The sequence below is a fragment of the Melozone crissalis genome, unplaced genomic scaffold, assembly GCF_028551555.1.
Source record: "Melozone crissalis strain CALT ecotype California unplaced genomic scaffold, PUWL_Pcris_2 ptg000027l_1, whole genome shotgun sequence".
NCBI classification, from domain to species: domain Eukaryota; kingdom Metazoa; phylum Chordata; class Aves; order Passeriformes; family Passerellidae; genus Melozone; species Melozone crissalis.
Window position 1 is genome coordinate 14,869,183 of NW_026535805.1, and position 20,897 is coordinate 14,890,079.

The window sequence follows — 20,897 nt, forward strand, 5'->3', positions numbered from 1 at the left end:
TAGCGAGAAACATTTTACCTTTCCAACACAGGCACTGATAGCTAGAGAGATAAGCTTTCTGCTGGGTACCTCAGTGCCTGCAGCCCTTGCTGGTTGCAGCCAGGGTCTGGGCTGGGTGAGGACAGCAGGGTTGAACCCAGAGCTGTTCTGTGCGCCTGCAATTGCGACTGTCAGGACAACTGAAGCAGTTGTAGCTCAGCTGCACTGCCCTTTCTAGCGATAGGGTTGTTTTTTTTAATTAAGACAATATCTGACAAAGTGAATTAACAGAAGCTGATGCTTTTAGCAGGTTTTTTGCTTCAAATGCCTGATGTCAGCTTGGGCCACATGTACATTCTGCACATGCCATGGGATAGAAAAAGTGAAGACTTGTTTTTCAATTCTCTGCTGCCTGCCCAGACACCACATGTACTGTCTGTTACATGTCGCTTCTGATGAGGTTCATGCTGGGAATTTCTTTTTAAAGGCAAAGTATTTGTGAAGGAAAGAGTTCAGATTAGGCATTAAAAATTCTCAGTGTCTACAGCTTGAATACAGTGATTGCTTTATGTGGACACTAGCTAGCAGTTTGTACAGGTTCAGTTTGTCTGGTAATAAACAAAATAGGAGGAATTGGAATAAGGAGTAGGGGAAATCAAGCACATGTTTATAAAAAGTACAGAAATTGTTGTAACTAGTGACACAAGCTCAGGAAAATTATTTCAGTAGTACAAATACATATCTTATAAACAAGAGGAGACCACTTTTGAAACTTTAGTGGGGTATGTGTCTCCTACCATTATGACTGAGAAATTGTGCAAAATCTGTTCTGTCTGGCACATAACAAAATCAGAGAGGTGAACATCTTTAAAAAAACAAAAAACAAAAAAAAAGGAGAGTCTGACAATACAATTCAATATATTTCTGTAACATTATCTGCCTTGAGCCCTGCTTCTCTCTTTTTTTTTTTCTACAGTATTTTTCAGCATTCTAAATTACTAGCCTAGATGATCTAGAGAATTGTTTTACTTCATACTTGTCAACTAAAAGCATAAAATAGTAACCCAAATTATTTCTTCTCTAGAGCAAACCTGATCCAGAGTTCATATTCCTATCAAAGGTCTTACTATTCCTTTACAGGAGGAAAAGCCTCATCTTCAGCCAGGGGATTCGGACACAAATAGACGTTAGTGAAGCTTTCACCCATATCTTTTCCAGCCTACTGTACACTCTCTTTCATTGCTTCCTTCCTGTCAAAACCCAGTAGGGCCAAAAGTGGTCATCACAGCGGCCAAGCCCAGCTGCTACACCCCCCTACTGAGGAGCAGGCTGATAATGTTCTCTTCAGCATGTTAGACATGAGCTATTAGAAGCCCAGGAATAGATCCAGGCTCAGGTTTCCTAGATGATCTATTTGTTTAACCTGGTGGGCCAGCTGTGAAAGTGAGGACATATTCTAATACTCAGTGGTGACATCTGAAACAAAGGGGAAGCTCCTATGTAAACTTTTAATTAAACCCTATTTGCAGGTGTTGTTGTGGCATGCAAATATTGTTATCTTATTAGAAATTATATACTATAGATACTTTAAAAGTATGTGGAAAAATTGAGAGTGTCTTTAGTAAAAGAGAATTTAAATGTTACCCAACAGATATAAAATTAAGAAAAAAATGAGTGATACAAAGCCACCTGGGTCAAGGGGTTCATGGTAAAATGTGGACATTTGCTTCTTAGGTGTCCAGTTCTAAACTGTGCAAAGGATATTAACTTCTAGTTACCATCTGTTAACATCAGTTGGATGAGTTTGTTCTGCCTATAACATGGGCAAGTGCTTATCTTACTAACCTAGAAGTGGTGTAGATCTGCTCTGCCTGAGCAAATGAGAGTCTTGTTCTTTTTGTGGCAACAGAAGTATGATAGGGGTTCCAGAGGGTGGGAAAATCCATGGAAACTTTTTTAATATGCCCTGAACTGTCTCTCTGTGTCGTGTTAGAAGTCAGGACTTCCAGTGTGACAGAAAGAAGGAGGCTTATTCACCACCTTTAGTTCCTACTCACTGTTACAGGGTGGCTTCTTGGTCTGTGTGTTTTTCCCCTTATGCTTTTTTCTATCTTTTATTAACATGAAAAAGGTGCATCAAGTGTTTTGATTTTGAAGCCAGGTGGGAGAATGCAGTTCAATTAAAGGATAGGTTGTCTCTGTAGATATTCCTATTTAAATTTTGGGAGCATGTGGAGGCTTCTCTGAGATGCTCATCACTTAAGGTTGTTTCAAGGCACTGATCTATGGGTCAAGATCTTAAGTAAACAGTAATTTAGGACACTAGTGAAACATCAGGGTTTAATTTACTATTTGTCTGCCTTTCTAAATATATAGACTAATTTTTTTACCTCAAAATTTACTGTGTGATTTTATCAGTGCTATAAACCACAGTGAAGTTTCTCATGTGAGTAATAATTTCATTGTTGGTCTCAACATCCTAGTTGTTCACAGAGCTGATTCAAGACACAAAGAGGTAGTGAACATAAATTTTTCTGCCTTAATGAAAATAACAACATCACTTCTGCTATGAAAAGGGAAGGCAGAAAGGTAGCAGAGTTGAGGTGGAAAGAAAGCAGAGGAGATCTGTCCTACCATGCCCATGAGGGGGGTGGGGAGTGACAGCAGTTGGGGCAGTTGTGGCTGCAGAAACAAGCTCAGTGTGAGCACCAGCCATACACCTTAACTCTTTGATGGCAGCAAGTCTGGCACCAAGATCATCATATAGGCAAAGCAGGCCTGATCACTGACTTGCATTCAGCAGGAGATGACCTCAGGTAGTGCCTGATCTATCTGTGTCAGGAACTAAGTGTGATCATAGTGATCACCCTTCAGCTGCATCTCTGCAGCATGGCAGAGGTCTCCAGCATGGTCTTTGGTTTTCCCACTCAGAACCAGGAACCACCCCTGATCCTCAGGCAAATGAGCAATGCAGGAGCAACCTTAGAAACTCATAGTTTGACACTCTTGGCCTGACAGGACAAATGCATTTTAAGGGCAGTTTGCTGCACAATGACATGTGCTGGTTGTGCTGGGCTTTGGTCACTCTGGGGGACAGCAGGAGCCAGGCCTAGCACCCCTCACCCACAGAGATGTGGCCCCTCTGTGTGGCTGATGCCCCAGCCCTTGCCCTGGCATGCCTGAGGGTCGCAGCACCCACTGCTGGGGTGATGGGCTGGCCTGTGTTACCATGGCAACTGGCAGATGGGGGGCTTCAGCAGGGGCAGCGGGGAGGCAGCCGCGGCAGCGCGCTGGCCGAGCTGCTCAACAACAGCCCTTTGAGCACTGACAGCTCCGCTCTGGCTGGCCAGAAGTAGTTATCAGATTACTTGTATTAAAACCTAATTAAGATGTGTGCCAGTAAATGCAGCATGATTATTGGATTTGGTGATTTAGCTGCTGCAGGTTGCTGCAATCCAATCACGCCATTTCAGCAAATCCAGCTCTGTGGAGTAAAGTGAAAACGTTTTACATCAGTAACCTGACTATCCTGAAAGAGTAAATAACCTTTTAATGCTTCTACTATGTCAAGGACTGACTGATACCCACTGCAGAGTGAATGGGTACTGCCCACAGATCCTTGCATATTAATTTCCTTCAAATCAACATTAAAACCCAGAGGAGGGCTGACAGGTTATGTCAGCTTTTACCTTCATTGTGGATTGCCTGTGGATTAATGGGTCTGAGTCTCCCAGGACAGGGAGCTTGCAGCCTGAGTCCTGCGGGTGCTCCTGCTTTAGCTATGTGTTGTTATAGAAAAGAAAGCAGCTTTTGTTTTTATCTGTAGGCCACACATAAGGGGAAGTTTAACATGGTGGGTGCTAGTTCAACTTTGGAGTGTTGGATGCAACCGAAGTTTATTCTGCAGGTGGAATTCACCTTGATGCCAAAGCTGTCCTTTGTGTTTGATGTTTCACCTCATTCCTGCAGGGTCTTGCAGTGATTGTCTAGCCATACCTGAGAAAGTGTAACAAAACCCTATCTATCACTTTTCCCTTATTTTCTGGACAGCCTGGGGTATAGCCTAGTCTCAGATGCAAATTTCACTGCCATGTGAAGTCTTCTGCATGTTGTAATTGCACAAAAAAGCAGGGTAGGTTGGAGCCATTCTAACATAAAAAGCTGCCTATGAGTTCCAGGTACTGAGAATCAGAGCAAAACATTTACCTTGAAGCTTTCACTGCAGCTTGTGATGCCTTTGGTTGTGTTCTCTTTCTGTGGAACCACTCATCTCATGGAACTGTCTCCTGCCTCCATATAGAAATTGGGATTGGTTTGAAGTGGTTAATGGGAAATTATGTGAAGGATATTGTTATTACTACTGACTGGGAGCTTTCTCCTTAGTGCCAGGCTGTCCTGTGGATAGTCCAAACATGGTGCCATGGTTCATGAGCTACATTTTCACCTTGTGCCTTGAAGTAATGTGACAGAGCACGGTGTCAGTCCCTGTCCTCCAACACAGCCAGGCCAAGGGGGAGCAGCTGCATGCCATCCCAACTGGACAGATCTTGACACTTTGGTGGGAAAATGACCTCATTTAGACAGGAGGGGCACAGTGGTCACTCAGATGCTCAGGACACAGTACATTTGCCTGGTAGGTGCTGTTGCCAAAGTGAATGTGGCGACCGTGCAACCTCCCTCACTCGTATTAGCAAAATGTGCAGAAGGTTCTGTCACCCAGTTGTAAAAATGATGGCAGGCATCGATGTGCAGTTGTAACATATGGGAAGTACAGTGAATGTGGGTGGAGCTGTTCATTTCTCATCTTGAATCATTTACGAGATCAGCAGGCAGGCCAGATACAATGCATATGGGAATGTGTGGCTGTGCTGCACATGTCACACGTAATAGCAGATACTGTGAGAGGGCCCAGAGCCTGTCCTCAGGAGCTAAACGCAGCAGAGCAGGCTGGGAGTCCCAGTGTGTGGACCAAGGGCCAGCTTGGCAGCAGTTTTGGGAGAGCAGACTGGCAGACAGAATTTGGGAATTCACAAATCCAGATCTGCATTGACTAGAACTGCACCCTTTTCATCCATTGTGGCCCAGAGTTGTAGATCATTATGTTATTAAACCTGTAGTCAAGCACTGGAGATACAGATGATAAGGTTGTGGCCTGCTGGTCAAACCCAGCTCAGTGCCTGTGTCATCTTTCTCCCTCTGCTCAAGGAGACAGTCTAAATGTAACAATGGGTGGTGAAGTTACAAGCAGAAAAGTGTAATTGATTATTTCCATAATTAAACACTTTTCCATTCACAGCAGTGTATTCAAAAGGACATAGAGCTTCACAATAGAGCACACTAGGCCTTGTGTCCAATAATATTTTTGAAATTTGCATGGGCTACCTGTGATTATCTACTAAAAATTATTGTTCTGATGTAAAATTCACATTAGTTGGAAATTGCTTCTGACTGGATGCCAGGAGTAATAAACAGTCACTGGAGGAATAACAAGTGATACCTGCTTTTGTGATTAAAGAAATAAGTGTGCAGTTGACCTGTCTTACAGCACTGTTGTCCCAACTCAGGCACTTGTTCTTCCAGTGTAATCAGAAAGCCTCTGCATGTTTCTTCTGATACCTGCCAGCTTTTTCCCTCTGTTTTGCAGCCCCTGATGAGGAGGGACTTTGGAATGATGGGCTCTTTACATCTTTCCCCAAGAATCCCTGTTAGACTGTTAAAGGATCTATGCTGACATGCTTAATTAACACTAAGCTTACTTGAAATAAGTGCTATGTTGTGTAATGAGTTTTGGACATTGACCAGCTTGCAAAGAGCAGTGGACAGAAAACAGAAGTTTTTGTCACTTCAGGTCCAGTTTGTCAGGGAATTTGGGTATTTGGTTTTATAATCTGGGCTACTGCGTGTGTTTCAAGAAGACAGTTACTGAAGCAGATACAGAGTGTGCAGCTTGCTTAGCTGCAGGTGTTGGGATACACTCCTGCAATCTTTACTGATATCACAGCAAAGCAGATTTGCTGTCATGTCCTCATAAAGCTTCTAAATTAAAAGTGCAGACCTTTAAAGTGCTAATTTAAAGTGTGAAAATACATTTAAAGCCCATCCTAGGAGTAATACTTTAGTCTCAGCCCAACCACCAGCCTAAACTGCCACCACCAGTGCAAAGATCAAAGCTTTTTCCGTGAACTCCAACTTCAGATGCTCTGCAACCCTTTTATCTATTTCTTTTCCAGGTTACAGGAGCTTGACAAGCACTGCCAGGCCACTGCCCAGCAGTTAGTGGAGTTGCTCAACAAACAGAATCAGCTCTTCAAAGAGAAGCACCTGCTTACAGAAGAGGTGCAGTTTCTGAGAACACAGGTACTGTGCCAAAAGAAAAGAAAGTCTAAGAGGAACATTCTGCAGCTTTAGCAGAGAAATCTGCCAGCAGTCTGATTTCAACTGCTGGATTTTGTTGCTGTTGTTCTTTTAAATATAGCATTACCTTATAAAAAATAAAATAAAAATTCACACAATTGGAAAGGTAGCTGAACCTGACTCTCAAATCAAAACTAAATAAAAAAAAGTGTTTTGAAGTGACAATAAAAAAGCAGAAGTTATTCTCAATGACAGTTCTTAACTTCTTGGCTGAAGATTTTTGTGTTGCTTTTTCAGAGAAAAGGGAAATCTGTTGTTTAACATCATTAATGTTTAAACAGTTACTTGACATTGATAATTGCTTAGAGGTTTTACTGCGATTTGTCAGACTAAAGTCCTTCTATCACTTAATGATTTTTTTTCTTTATTTTAAAAAGTTATTTATTTTTTTTTGCTGCTCAATGACCACTCATGGTAAGACTCTTGGGTTTGTCCTGTGCAGAGCCACTAGTTGAGCTTTGATGATCCCAGTGGGTCTCTTTCAACTCAAGATGTTCTGTGATTCATGCACCCAGATGTGAGATGGTAAAGGTACAATCAGTCTTGCCTGAGCACTCATCACATCTCTGTTTCTCCAGCAGTTCTGATTGTTGCTTCCAGTGGTCCCTAGGAAGCTGTGGCTTCTTATGGGCTGTTCTGGCTTTTTTTGTTTTGGCCGCTGCTCTTTGGCCAGTAAGTGCTTTGGAAATAAGGGAGAAGACTGCAGGGCTGGGTTTTTTCTTTTTTCTTCTTTCACTTTTTTTTTTTCAGAAAAAGGAAGAGAACTAACAAGCACAGAATGAGGTTTTCAGTAAAACTATCAGATAATCAAACTCAAGGTTGAATTAGTGTATTTACTTAGTTACAAAGCAAATTACAATGCTTTCTAACTTTCAAAGTCGTGAGTTTGCCCAGGATAGTTGGAGTTTGCTTAACATGGTAACAAAGGACATTCAGTGTAGGAAATTTAGTCCAGTAGCACACCTAACAGTAAACAGAACATGAATTGGCTTAGAACTTTAAAGTACTTAAATCATACTATTTTTGTAGGCTTTTTATGTGTAGAAGTCAGTAAATGTTTAACCTAGGAGAATAAAATCCATACTTTGTTAAGCCCCTAATCATGTCCATGTGTTCGGTTTTACAGGACTTCCTGTTCTAGTAGACAAACTCGGTGGCTTATGGCAGTGTAAGGTTATCAGCATGTAGTAACTACTGGCAAATTTTAGGGCAACCATAGTGTTCTCTCTATAAGAGAGGTTCAGGAGGTGGTTGTTCCCAAAATAAATTAAAATTCCTGCTTTCAGAAAAGCACTCTTGGTAATGTGAACAGCCTTTACATGGTCCACAGGGATTTTGTTATTGATAATCTATTTTATCTGGAAGTGATTGTGTTTTTATGGAGTTGGGCAGAAGTACAAAAATCATACAAAAGAGGAAAAAATCATTCAAATACTAAAATTTCTATCAATACTTGACTGGCAAAAGCTGCCTTCTTTATGTTCATTACAAGTTAACTGTGCTCCAGAGGGCACTTTTTAAGTTGAGAACACTCAGAAAAGAAGAATGATAGAAAAAACTATTACAGAATGAGCCCTAAAAATCTATGTGCAGATATTTAAAACAATAGTGGTTCTCTGGGACCTGGAATTCAGCCCAAAAAGCTGCATTGGTTTAAGGAAACTGAAGAGCAGTTCACCATAAATGGAAGCTCTTTGCAGAAAGATTGCCTTTAGTTAGTATAGAAATACTGAAACCAAACAACTGCATAGTTAATGTTGATCAAAGGTTAAAGTGACCTCATATTCCACATTTTACTGTATTGTCCAACAATACAGTAAAATGCAGTTTATAATTAACCAAGTTGTTGGAGGTTCTTTTGTGGGGAGGGGAGGTGGAAGCCTCAGCCATTACCTAATCTTTTAAAGATGATGTAAAATACACTAAGCTAAATGTGCTGTTGTATCTCGGAACATGAGCCTGTAGTAACTGCAGTTGCATATTTCAGGGAAAAAAATGGGATGCAGATCTCAAACAGGACACAGATGGAATGAAGTAAAAACCTGGATGAATAAAGAGAAATGAGCAGAAGTAGGTATTTTTTTCTATATCCTATATATAGAGTGGGGGGGAGAGGAAAGAAGAGCACTACTAAAACTATTTGCAGATGTGAGTTGAATCTGGCAAACACTTAAAGACAAAAGGAAGAAGGAAGTGTTTGAAACATGTTCGGGTTTGAAACTGTTGAAGCTTTTTGTGCTTTGATTTTTTCTCTTTAAGCACATAAAAATTTAAGGACAAGCACTCAATAGCAAGGACAAGTTTACCTAATAGAATTTAATAAAAAAAATCCTAAATATGTAAGTTGAAGGGAAAGGGGGATGTACAACTCTTAGCTAGGTGGGAACTTCTGGAAGATCTCAGATTTAACCCAGGTACTTTTTGTCTGGATAGTCACTAGGTGTTTGTCTTTTGATTGGAATGCTTAGTTTTGTTGCTTCCAGTATTTTCTGTCTGAGGAAGCTTGAATCATCACTATCTCTTCAGAAAGGCTGCAAATGGGTTTGTAATAAATCATAACAGATAGTGTCACATTGAAAGAAACATTATCTAGATATTTGTATTTGGAGCAGTGCTGTCATGTTACAGTAGTGCAACATAGCTATAGGTGTTCCTACTGCCTTGTAAGAGTTACTAAACTTTTAAAGTTTAAAGAAGTTAAAATTGCATCATTTACTTGAATCTAGCTGACCTACTCAACAAACCTAACAAGCCCTGAGCCTTGATAGGATTTGTTTTCAAAAGTCAGATTACTTCCACTGTAGTTTTTATTTCTAGTGTTACATGTTTTTTGTATGGGGGGAAAGACAGCAGAAAGAAAAAAAAAAAGGTCTTTCAATTCTACATTCTGGTGTGTTGAGAGCATGTTTTTCTTGGAAAACTCATTTGATACTGTAAGGAAAATTCAGGGTTTCAAAGGAAAAAAAATAATAAAAGAAGTACCTGATCCTGCTGTAATGCTGCATTCCTTTACAGGCTACATGAGCATATTCAGGACCTTGCAAAGGTAATCAAATTTTAATTATGGGATTTACACCTCTCATTTTGAAAGTTTTTGTAACACTCAGGTTTGGAATTTCTACCTTTGAAAGTCTCTTGCATAGTGGAATTCACCCTAAGGCAGGAGGATAGAGATATTTAATTACCTTAGTACATAGGTGTGAAATAGAGAATACTAAATAAATGTGCACAGAAAGCAAACAAACATGTAAACAGAGATTGCTGGAAACCTCAGCACCCCCCACCAGGCATGAGTGTATCTGTGAGAGCTGGGATGCCTCTCTTGCAGGATCTGCCTTGGTGTCCATCAGTTTGACAGAAATCAGTATTTGTCCCGGTGGATAATCCCCTCACAGCCCCCGGCTGCCAGAAGGGGTTGCTGGCCAGCTGAGCCAGTGAGAGCACAGACGGGTAGGATTTGGACCTTGAGGATTACTTCCAGCGAGGGCTGTCATCCTGTGCTGCTGCTCTGACTTCCCATGAAGATCTCCTCCTGCAAGCCAGCCTCTCCCTGGCCAGGAACCTGCACCCTCCCTGTGCTCTCCGTATGGCTGAGCCTCTAAAGCTCTCTCCTCCCTCCTTGCAGATGTCTGTGTCACAGTGAGCGTGTCTGTGAGCTGATCACCCTCCTTCCAAAAGGAAGTTAAAGTACACTCACCCGTGCCTGTGTTCCCATCCTCACCCCAGTCACTCAGAAGGAGGCACTGTCAGAATTACAGCTGGTCTGGAGCAGGGGTTTTCTTTTCTTTCTTGTGTCAGCAGGAATTTTCAGTGAGACCCCAGTGGTTAATGCAGCAGTGTTCCCAAGTGCTCTGTTTGCTTTTTATTTTTTATTATGTATTACAGAAGGGGGAGCCTTATTTCCAGCAAACAGGTAGGTCATCCATCTCTGCTGTCAAAAGTGATTCAAGCTGATCCTTACATGGCTTTCAACCTCAGGAGACCTGAAGATTGCTTTGGTTATTAGGAGAGAGCTTTTGTTTTAGTGTAGTCTTACTGCACAAAGATGGTGTCTCTGCCAGGTGTTTTTAACAACCAGTGACAGTCCACAGATGGAGTTGGTGGATGTTGTGGGTTTTTTTAAGCAGATGAAAATCTTCACTTCTGCTTGAATGGAGTTTAATGTGAAGTGATGCAAGTTAAACCATGACAGGAAGGGATAAAGATAGACCTCTGTTTGATGTCTGACTGCCCTGACATGAGGCTTCAAGTATTCAGCTCCTCAGTGTTTGTGCATCTGCAGCTGTGGGAGTCCTGTACATCCCGTCCCATGCCTGGCTACTGGACAAAGCTGGGCACCAGCTGAGGAGTTGAGCCTGGCCCTGCTGGGAGTTCCACCTTGGGTTTTACAGCCATGCAATGGAGGATTGAGGCACTGAAGCCACCTGAGTGCTTTCTAATCAAACAGAAAGTCAGTTGTTCTTCCCTCCTCCCATATTGCTGGCAGGAATAAAATAAACCAGTCAGGCATCTGTAGTTCCCCTCCTACAAACCCTTCCAACGTGTACATCTAATACCCAACCAGCCCCTTAAAACAGATGCCACTGAGCTAAGGAGGGAGTGTCCAGAGGAAACTGGGCACTGTGTGCTGCAATGTTCTCTGCACTGAAAAACCAAAATATTCTAGGGAGGAGGAGAAACTAAGACTGGAAAGGCCCTTACCCTGACTGTCCAGTAACTAACTCGTTTACCAATTACCTGAATGTGACAGTTGTGCCCATTTTGTTAGAGAACAGCACACCTTCGATGACAGCTTTAGTACTTGGGCCCTGGGTCAGTGGGGTACAGAGACTCTGACAGGATTGGTGTTTGCTTTGTGAAGAGGTTCAGGCCAGGCTGGAGTCAGATTTGCCCACTTCATCAATCAGGCTGAGGTTCTGCATCTCACAAAGCATTAGCACTGGGAAATTGTGGTGTGGAAGGACAGTCACAGCAGAAATTTCCAGGAATTCAACTTCTTCAGGAGTTGAGGCTTTGGGGTCCTTTTAAGCCCATACTCTAATGCTGAGGGTCACTGCAGCACAGAGTATGTTTCCTCTGGTTGTCACTACCCAGGCACTTGGGTAGTGAAATGGAATTTAAGCCCTAAGGCTTTGCATTGCCACAGTTCCTTGCACTGGTCACAAGCACAACTGTAGCAGTTGATGTTGGTGCATGCATTTTGGGGGAAAAAATCACCATGTCACTGTTTTTCATTCTTTAATGAACTGCAGCTTTATCAATTTTCTTTAATTCAGCCTAACCAACCAAGGGGGGAAGGAAAAAAAAACAAAACCCTTCAGTCTTCTAATGCAAAACCAGCCAAAGTAGAAAGTTTATTTTTATTTCTGAGGTCATGTACATCTCTTAAATTCAATTTTTAGTACTGCAGTGGCTTAATTCGAGGTAGCTCCCCCATCTCCAATAGTTTGATGTCTTGCTCAATTCAGTCCTTAAGTGCTACCGAGGAAGCACAAACAACAGCTATGCAAGAGCTTCAAAACTGCAAATTAGCCTTCCCACCAGAGGTTTCCTACTGGCACCAAGGCAACAGTTTCCTGTTTTGCTACAGCTGCCCGCCCCAGACACACACTGAACACTGCACAGTAAATACCCTCTGGCAAAACCCTGCCATCTTCTTCTTGGAAGGGAGAAGGGACAGGATCTTAGACGTGCCCCAAAACAAGAGCTCACTTATTTACTGCTAAACAGGAGCCATGTCAAAAGCTCATGGAGATCCTGTTTTTCAGAAATCAGATATCTCTTGTTCTTGCTACCTGTAAGACTTCTGAGCTTAGAAAGAGGTGAGGACAGCAGGCCCACAGGAAGTGCAGGCTTTGAAACTGTACTTGTTTACTCTGCCTTACTGCAGTCTTAACCAGTTTTTATTTCTCTTCTAAGAACTTGCCTGCAGGCTGACGTGACACAAATGAGAAACACAGGCACTGCCATACACACTACCCATCTCTTCCTTTTATCTTTCAGGTCTGCTCTGCACCTGGCTGAAACTTGTCTGAGGCTCACCCAAAGACACCTCTGCAGAAAACAGGCACACTTGCTAGCTAATTTCAGCTGGTTTCTATTTGGTTTTAACTACAGAATCACAAATATTTTGAAGCCTTACCAGCCTACCAAACTTTCTAGGATGACAGTTGAGACTTTTCTGAAAAGACTAGGCTTGCAAGCCAGTTTTAACAGCTATTACATAGTGTGGATGTCAATAATTTGTACAATGTTTATAAAATGTTTTTATCTATTTTCATAATTGAACATACATGTCTATATTATTTACAGACTGAAATACCAATAAACCTAATAGGTTCTCTAGGTTCCTTGTTCTGTCCCTCTGAATTCAAGGGAAAGCATGTGCAGGGGGAGGAGGGAGAAGGGGGCTGTTTGCAAGTGCTGCACATGTACACTGCCCTCCTTTTTACAAACTCAGTACCACAATATACCTGGGAACTTTAATCAACAGGATATTTGTCACTTTCATATAAAAAGTGAGAGCCCCAACAAGTATTCACTAATCAGAAAAGCGTGAGAAGATTGAGAAATATTCCATCTAATGTGGGAGAATTTCCATGGGTCAGGTTCCCCTTTAAAACATTCACTGAGCAAGGCCTTTAAGAGAAAAGAGCCCTTGATTATTACAGAGGAGCCATTACAAGAGGTGATGGGCTCCACACTGAAGTGGTGAAACTGGACTTTTGCACCAGCACATAGTCAGGGCACCAGCTGAACTTGGCTTTAAATTATTGAACTGAGAACACTTGGAGGGTAGAGGTGGAGGGCATTTTTTTCTGGTTAACTGTGCACTCATGTTTTTCAAGGTTACTTTTCAAATACTGAACTGTTTTAGAAAGAATTTTTCTGAGTATTTTGCTATCTAGTGTAGGATAAGCTACACACACAAGAGAAAAGTTTCTACATCTATTGTTTTCAATGTAGTTGGTAAAGGGGGTGAAAAAAAGCGCAAAGAACAGTTCCCCAGCAATAAAGCTACTTCAGCCAGCATGAACACGGAAAACATAACAAAAAAATAGAGTAACAACACATGCAATAAATTACCATTGGGTGTGGAACACAATCCTTCCTTCCCTTATATTTTAAGAATTATTAGTGGTACAGCCCTAACATCAAAGTGATTTTTCCTCCCTATTTCAATTTCCTGCCATATAAAACTGCCAAACACATCTGATCGCCTCCCTGAACAGCTTCACAGATACGACACTGAGCGTGCTGAGAAAGGCCCCAGGTCTTTAGGGAGAGGAAAGGCTGCTGAAGGAAAGCCCTCTCTAGTCAAACTCAGGATTTTTCACAGTAGTCAGGCTGACAGCTTTTTACGTGTCACTACTTTATAGATGGTTACACAGTTAAGAATATACATTTATAAATGTAGGAAATGCAAACTCTATTTTTTATTATTCCACAGCATAAACCTGTGTTTAAATAGGAGACAGTGCCTATAGGCTACGTGTGCAAAGGAACTCGGGCACCTATTCCTGACACTTAGGCTTCACTGAGACCCTGGAGCACATCGGGACCCTCAACCTTTCTGGACTTGCCTCACCTACCAGGTGGCTGCTGGTGGCCACATGCAGGGCCCCACTGCCAGCCACCCACGTGCATGTACGAGTCTGGTTTCAACAAAGGGTCCTGGGCTGCCAGTATATATAGCTCAAAGTGGGTTTTTCATACTCATCCCAGGCATAGGTGCAACTATTGTGTTGCTGGGAGTCCACAAGGGATAACTTCCCCTGCAGCAGTTACTCTACTTTGTAGCAATTAATAAGTCATTACAGCACCAGGCCTACCTGTCTCATATCCCTCCCCACCTTCTCCTGCGTCTACTTAAGCACTAAATGCTTGGTTTTACAAATTTTACAAGTATCAGACCCGATGATCAAATCCAGGTCAGCACAGAGAGTGTGATACCACAACACAGGATTCAGCCTGACCAGATAGTCCTGTCACTGCTGCAGTTTTGTCCTGGTCACTGACATCCTGATGCCACTGAACTAACGGATGGCTGTCTCCCTGAAGCTCTTTCCTGTTATAAGGTGGGCAAGGAGAAAAAAAGGAGGGAAAAAAGAAAGGAAAAAACCTGAGACCTGGATGAAGCACCTCTATTCCTGAGAAGCATTCACGTCAGAGAACAGAAAACCCGGATGACCCACTGCTTTAGAGACACTCAGCCCTCCAGACTGGCTGCTTCAAACAGCCCTGGACCAGCCCGTGGGCTTCAAAGAGTCCCATTCTACAGTGCCCTGCAAATCCCACCTTCCCTTTCTTCCATCTCCTTGCCTAAACATTGTCTAGCTGTGGGATGTGAGGCCAAGAATTTCATCAGCTGAAAATCACTAAATGGTGGATGTTCTGATAGGAGCATATCTTCAAAAGTATAACCCAAAATTATAAGTGACATACATCTCACAGAGTTAACAGGAACCACCTGTATGGAAACAGCCTCGGTCCAAAGCACAGATACATTTTGCTTAGTCATAAAAACTTTTTTTTTGACAATACTGTAACTTAATCATTTACAAGCTGAAACTGTTCACCCAGTATCTGAAATATGTCACAGCGAGTTACAGTTATCACTAGGACTTCACAGCAAATAAAACTTGTAACTAAACATGCACAGATCATTATATATACAGTGATAAAAAAATAATGATGTACATTTTCTTGTAAGAAGAAATTAAGTAAATTCTTTGTGCATTTCAGGATTGAAACATCTAACCTATATAAAATTACTTTAAAATATGAAGTAAATATTTAACCCAAAACTTGAGAAATCTTTTGTAATCTGCAATATAGCCTTCTCATTTCCATTTTTCTTTCTCTGACACAGGACAACTTAAGAATTTTATCCTCTAAGATATTTAATAGTAATGTGCAGGTATAAAAAAATACGTCCTCTGTGGCAAGCTTGAACATATATATATATATATATTTACAATCCTCCAGAACAAATTAGCATTAAAAAACACAGAAGTAGCAGATTGACATAGTGCTTTATTTAAGCTGTCTGTACGAAGGAAAATAATGTGCATCCCTATCATATACGTGTAAAAATACTAAGGATGTACAGTGTACAAAAACAGTTTCTTGTAGTTATTTCACATCCTTGTGGGTCATATACTTAAGGAAATAAACAGTTTAAGTATGACCAACAGTAATACGGTTTCTTGGGTTCGTAGTCGTGTCTGCTTGATATCCTTAACCATATGACTAGATCTTGCATGGATCTAATGAAAGAACTAGCAAGGTCAAGAAATGTCACAAACTCTAAAGCTACAGGGAGGTAATTCAATTACCAATTTAGAGGTTTTTATTTAAATAAATACTTTACATTTCATGCTTGCCTGTAATGCACTACCAGGAGCAAGATAAGGAAATTCTACTGTAGACAGTACAAACAGTAGCAGCAAAGTGTGTACATTGAGGTGTAATATATAGACCCTGCAGTTAGTAAGGAAAGACCTTACTTTTGTACTCTAGGAGAAGCACATGGCCCCTGCAAGAACAGTCAGCTTTAAGAAGCCGCAAGTAAAGATGGAAAAAAAAGGTGAAACAATACTGGAATAAATGTTCTTTAAGCAACAGGAATGTACTGGAAGATGGATTAGTGTGGAAAGCGAAGCTGTGTGCAAAACTGCCAAAATCCAAACAGAATTGACCTATTTCCTGCGAGATGGCTGCAGTACGAGAGGGCATACTGTATGTCATGGAAGTCAGTACAAGCTGGAGTCAAGGTCTGAAATGTACTGTGCTCAAAAGGCTCACCAAGACAACCAGCCACCATCTCCTGTCCAAATTCAAACACAACCGCAGACAGCAAAAGAAGAGCTTCTAAAGTTTCCCTCAGCACTGCTTGTCCATTTCTCTGTCATCTGTTTCTAACACTGGTAAGACAGAATCCCCTGGGCCTGCGCAGCACAAGGTGGCTGCCGACTCTGCATCATAAACTGGATCACTGACGTTTCAGAAGGCAGACACTGCAATGCAAAGTGCTGTCTGAAAAGGTTTACAAATAGTTCACTGCCGGGCCCCTCCTGCAAACCACACACTACCTGGCTACGCAATGGAGAGCAAAGCACTGGGCATCACTGCCACGAGGAGCTGCTGGCCAGTGCCACAGCCAGTTGGCCACTGGCTGGAGGGGCCCTGTGCCAAGAAACTTATTGCTATGACAAGCTGAAAACATAGGGGAGAAAACACAGGCATGTAACACAGATTTTGAATCGCCATAGTTTCAGTCTGAGTACAAGACCTTTGCAGAGAACTAATTAATGCCCTTCTGTAAAGTACTTGGTTATTTCAGTCACTCGCTCACTGTGGCAGTGTAGACACCTCTACACCACCAGACCTGCAATGCATTTGCTGCTCTCCTCTCCCTCCGCACAGGGACAACATCTACACATCTTTAGTGTTACAGGGTGACACAATGAAATCCTATGCAGTTAGAGTATACATCATGATATATTTCTATCTGATTATCCATCCATTACTAAAGATAAAACACTAAACATGAAAAATTGTCTAAATTACTCTGCGTCTTTAGCTGCCTTGCTAAAATGCCCGTCTACCCCTTGACCATCCCAGCACATGCACTGCCAGCAGTGGGCTTCATGCTTGGGCACTCAACTTTCCACATCAAGAGGCTAAGGCATCTGTGTAGGAACATCTCTCAGACTCATCTACTCACTCACACAACGCAACCAGGAATACTCTGCAATATCACAGTCTTTGTGGGAGCTAACAAGAGCTGAACGCAGAGATACTTCCAATGATAATCCCACGGAGTCGGGGGTTCCCGATGTCGCCTGCAAGGCTGCGCGCGCTCTGTCGCTGCGCCGCGTCACGCCCCAGCTCCTAGCACCAAAGGGTTTATTATTAAGATTATCATTGCTGAAGATCAAAGCTAAAGTTTATGCACATGGTCTGTTAGATACAGATCTTCGGAAATGGAAAGACGTTTCCCTACCAGTGGAGCGTTTGCTGTGACGTTTGAAATTCAGTCAATCAGGTACCACGGTTACACATAACCTCTTGGGTTTTAGGACTCTTTTGGTTGAGGGCATATCTTCCTTGAGAATGGCTGATCCCAGAAATTTACTATTTTAATTGTTAAAATAAAGTGCTTTTCTTGTAATCACTGTGGTCTTGTTGTTCAAATGCAATTCCTTCATATAGAACAGACATCTTCTCTTGTGCTGCCAGGCTCTTGCATTATGTTTATCCTAAATGGAGCACAAGATGTAGCTTTTTTGTCTGTTCACTTTTAACCCTTTGGCACATGAGGTTGGAAATCCTCACCTCCACTGCCAAACTGTTAAAAGACAGTATTTCATTCACAAAAATCTGGTTCTAAGCAGTATGTACAATTTCAGAGCCTTGTTAAAATTTCCACATGGGAGAAAAGTGCATTATTCCCTTCAGCTTGTACAGTCCTTCCATATATTACAAAATTAACTGCTATTAGCCTGTTCTAAGATGTAGCAGCATTTGCAAACATGACATATACAAACCTTATCTCTAAAAATAAATACTACCGCAGTATAACCAAAAAAAAAAAAAATTAAAAAAAATCGGAGTTAAACACCTGGAGAGGAAGCTAATTCACAAACTCAAAAACAAGTAAGGCAAACACCTGTTTACCTTGGTGCACACATTTTGGTGAAAAGCAATACCATTATGCCTGTCTACATTCTTCAGCCATCAGAGGTGATGCATATCATGAAAGAGAAAAGCATGAAAAAGATGTTATCTGGTGCAAATTATAAAACCCCTTGAACAACTTCAACTGCTGCTTTTATGCCTTCATTTCTTGCATGTATAATGTTCGATTCTCCATGATTGCACATGAACCTGGAAGTTCTAAGTGGCAGGCTGGGTGAGCCCAGCCCTTCTGCTTCTTCTGTAGTATCCAACAGTAATTAAAAAATAATATATATATATATATTTATATATATCAACAATTTAAGTCCTTCTCTCAAACATTTCCCAAACAAATTCCAGCCAGATGTTAATGACAGAGACCTGCTTCAAGTAATGATATGCCTAACAGAAACCTTGCATATGTACATCACCACCTCTACGTTTCCTCATTCTAACCAGCACAAACAGATGCAAGAAAATGTTATCGCCTGGTCTGTTTAGACTAATTACAATTTTGATTCATCTTCTGGAAGAAGATAAGCTGGACTGACACGGCTTTTGTGTAGCCTCCACTGTGAGGAAAAATAGATGACTACTTGTTCACAAAGTGTACAATGCTGAAGTCAAGTCATTTACCTTCAAAGAAACTGTTAGTAACTTCTTGATGTTGCTATTATACTGAGACTGTGGGCAGCAGCAACAGCAGGAGAGCGGAGTAGAGAGAATCTCATGTCATGCAAAACCAGAACGGATTTTAGGTAGGTTTGGGAAAGAAACTTGTTCAATTTGGAATGGTCTCTGAAAGTGCCCCTGCTATCTTAGTAGTATCTAGTACTGGTGGTGATGTTCAGGAATCATTTTCACTGATAAACCTAAGATGACAGTGAAGCAGCAGAACAAAAGAGTTACTCTCGTCCACTTGCAGAGTAGGAAAACTGGGGGAAATGCGGCCGCCTCTCATTGTCCATGCAGTCCATACCATCCTCGTCATCTGTGTTAAGGAAGAAGTTCAAAACATCAGTACATTTGCAATAAAATTTTATTATTCACCTGATATGCAGTAGATCTTTCAGGGTTCAATGCTTAGGTTAAAGGCTCAAGTTAAAGCAAGAATTCAGTTAAGCTCGTAAGCTTGCGTTCACACAGCAGGACAATTCTCACTGAAAGGACAGCGTGCCCAGAAGTCACCTTTTATTTCAGGTTGATTGTTTGGTTCATTTTATTCTGACTAACACCTGAGAACTTCAACCACAACTACAACCCCTTGTAGGCTAATCCCAACATGCCAGCACACCCAGCCTCTGGCAGTGCAGAAGCCATGTGCCAATTGAGTCAGCCAGTTTCTATCATTTCTTGAGCTGAGCTCAGGAAATTATAGTCTTACTGTAGATATACTTGAATATTCCTCAATTTCAAAGGTAGTTAAATGGAAAAACAGCTACAAAATGAACAATTCACACAGGTTCTATGTGTTTCAATTATTACCTATTATTTTTAGTAAACTATTTATTTTTACAGTATTTACTGGGATCAGAAGAAATACAGAATAAGCCAAATTCATAAATATTTTTATTTACATAATTCCTCCAGTGCCAGTGGAAAGCAGGCACCAGATGTTACCTAACTCTGAGAATCTGGATGTACATTCTCACATGGCTTTTTAACAGTGCTTATTCTTAAAGACTCCTGCTGAGACTGTTATTCTAACAATGTATTTATATGCAGCCTTTCAGAATTTTGTGTCCTTTGCATTTTCATATATTCTACACATAAAAGTTAGAGTTAATCCTGATCTAATATTGAATCAATGGAACCCAAATTAATCCAAACATTCGTAAAATTTGTTCAAGTTGCAAAGATGAACAAATTCTTATCAAGATAGACAGGAGAAGAAAATGTTCTTTTTTCACAGCAGAAAGATTTAAAATCACTTAAATTATGGACTGTGAGCAACATGGTTTAGTGGAAAGTGCCCCTGCCCAAGGCAGGAGGATTGGAACCAGATAAACTTTAAGGTCCCTTCCAACTCAAACTACTCTATGTTTCTGTGATTGTGTTCAGACACTAAAATGCAAAATCAAAAAAATACTCTAGATCTATATATGAACAGAAAACTGCAGCTAACCTGGGAGTTCTAAAACATCAGAAAATGAGATTGCTCTATGAAAGGTTAAGCAACCATAATTAAGCCTTTACTTTTGTGATCCTCCTTTCTCAGCCTCCAATATAAAGAAACAAACAAAACCATCAAATATCCCCATTTAGAAAGAAAATTCTTTAAGAACTCAGGAGAAAGCTGTTACTTAGTAAGTACCTGTAAAGCCCTGGCTAGGCTGATCAGATCATGATTATTGTGTGTAATGCAACATGACAAAAACACAAACCATTGTGAAATCACATTCCCTCCAATAAAGAAATTTTGCAAGGTCCAGTGCCATGGTTACATCCACATTAACACCTTCTTTAAGAGCTCTGTTGAAGCATGGGACTTGATAGGATATTTAATTTTCACATAATTGATTTTTTTCAAATCATGGTCCTCAAAGTTTTTCAAAATAAGACACCAGCACTGTCCACATGCTTAAAGAAGGGTCCATGTTCCAATTACTTTGCTGAACTGGGACCTTGACTGCCAGCCAGTAACCACTTGAAGCTGGTGTCTTCTTTTATTTAAAAACAAACAAACAAAACCCCAAACCAATAAACAAATGAAAAAATTTCCAAACAGAATCAACACAAGAATGCCCACACCAAAAATGTCCCCAAAACCCAACTCAGAGTGATCTAATATTCTAAGCTTTGTAATTATTGCATCTTCAAAA

At 41.1% G+C, this 20,897-nt stretch overlaps 2 protein-coding genes across 4 annotated transcripts in view; one reads left to right on the forward strand and one right to left on the reverse strand.

The window, feature by feature from the left end:
• Positions 1 to 12,738, forward strand: part of SDCCAG8 (SHH signaling and ciliogenesis regulator SDCCAG8) — a 104,559-nt gene extending 91,821 nt beyond the window's left edge. The window contains exons 17-20 of one of the 2 annotated variants that reach the window (XR_008483223.1): positions 6,210 to 6,336; positions 8,381 to 8,463; positions 9,409 to 9,439; positions 12,397 to 12,738. Coding sequence is in view for 1 of the 2 variants with exons in the window: in XM_054280514.1 (XP_054136489.1) it covers positions 6,210 to 6,336; positions 8,381 to 8,431 (178 nt within the window). In the remaining variant the exon portion in view is untranslated. The remainder of the gene's footprint in view (positions 1 to 6,209; positions 6,337 to 8,380; positions 8,464 to 9,408; positions 9,440 to 12,396) is intronic. The other variant, XM_054280514.1, reaches the window with a different exon arrangement.
• Positions 11,717 to 20,897, reverse strand: part of AKT3 (AKT serine/threonine kinase 3) — a 151,210-nt gene continuing 142,029 nt past the window's right edge. For both annotated transcript variants that reach the window (XM_054280516.1, XM_054280515.1), the window contains exon 14: positions 11,717 to 19,066. In XM_054280516.1, the coding sequence (XP_054136491.1) occupies positions 18,981 to 19,066 (86 nt within the window). In that variant the 3' untranslated portion in view covers positions 11,717 to 18,980. The remainder of the gene's footprint in view (positions 19,067 to 20,897) is intronic.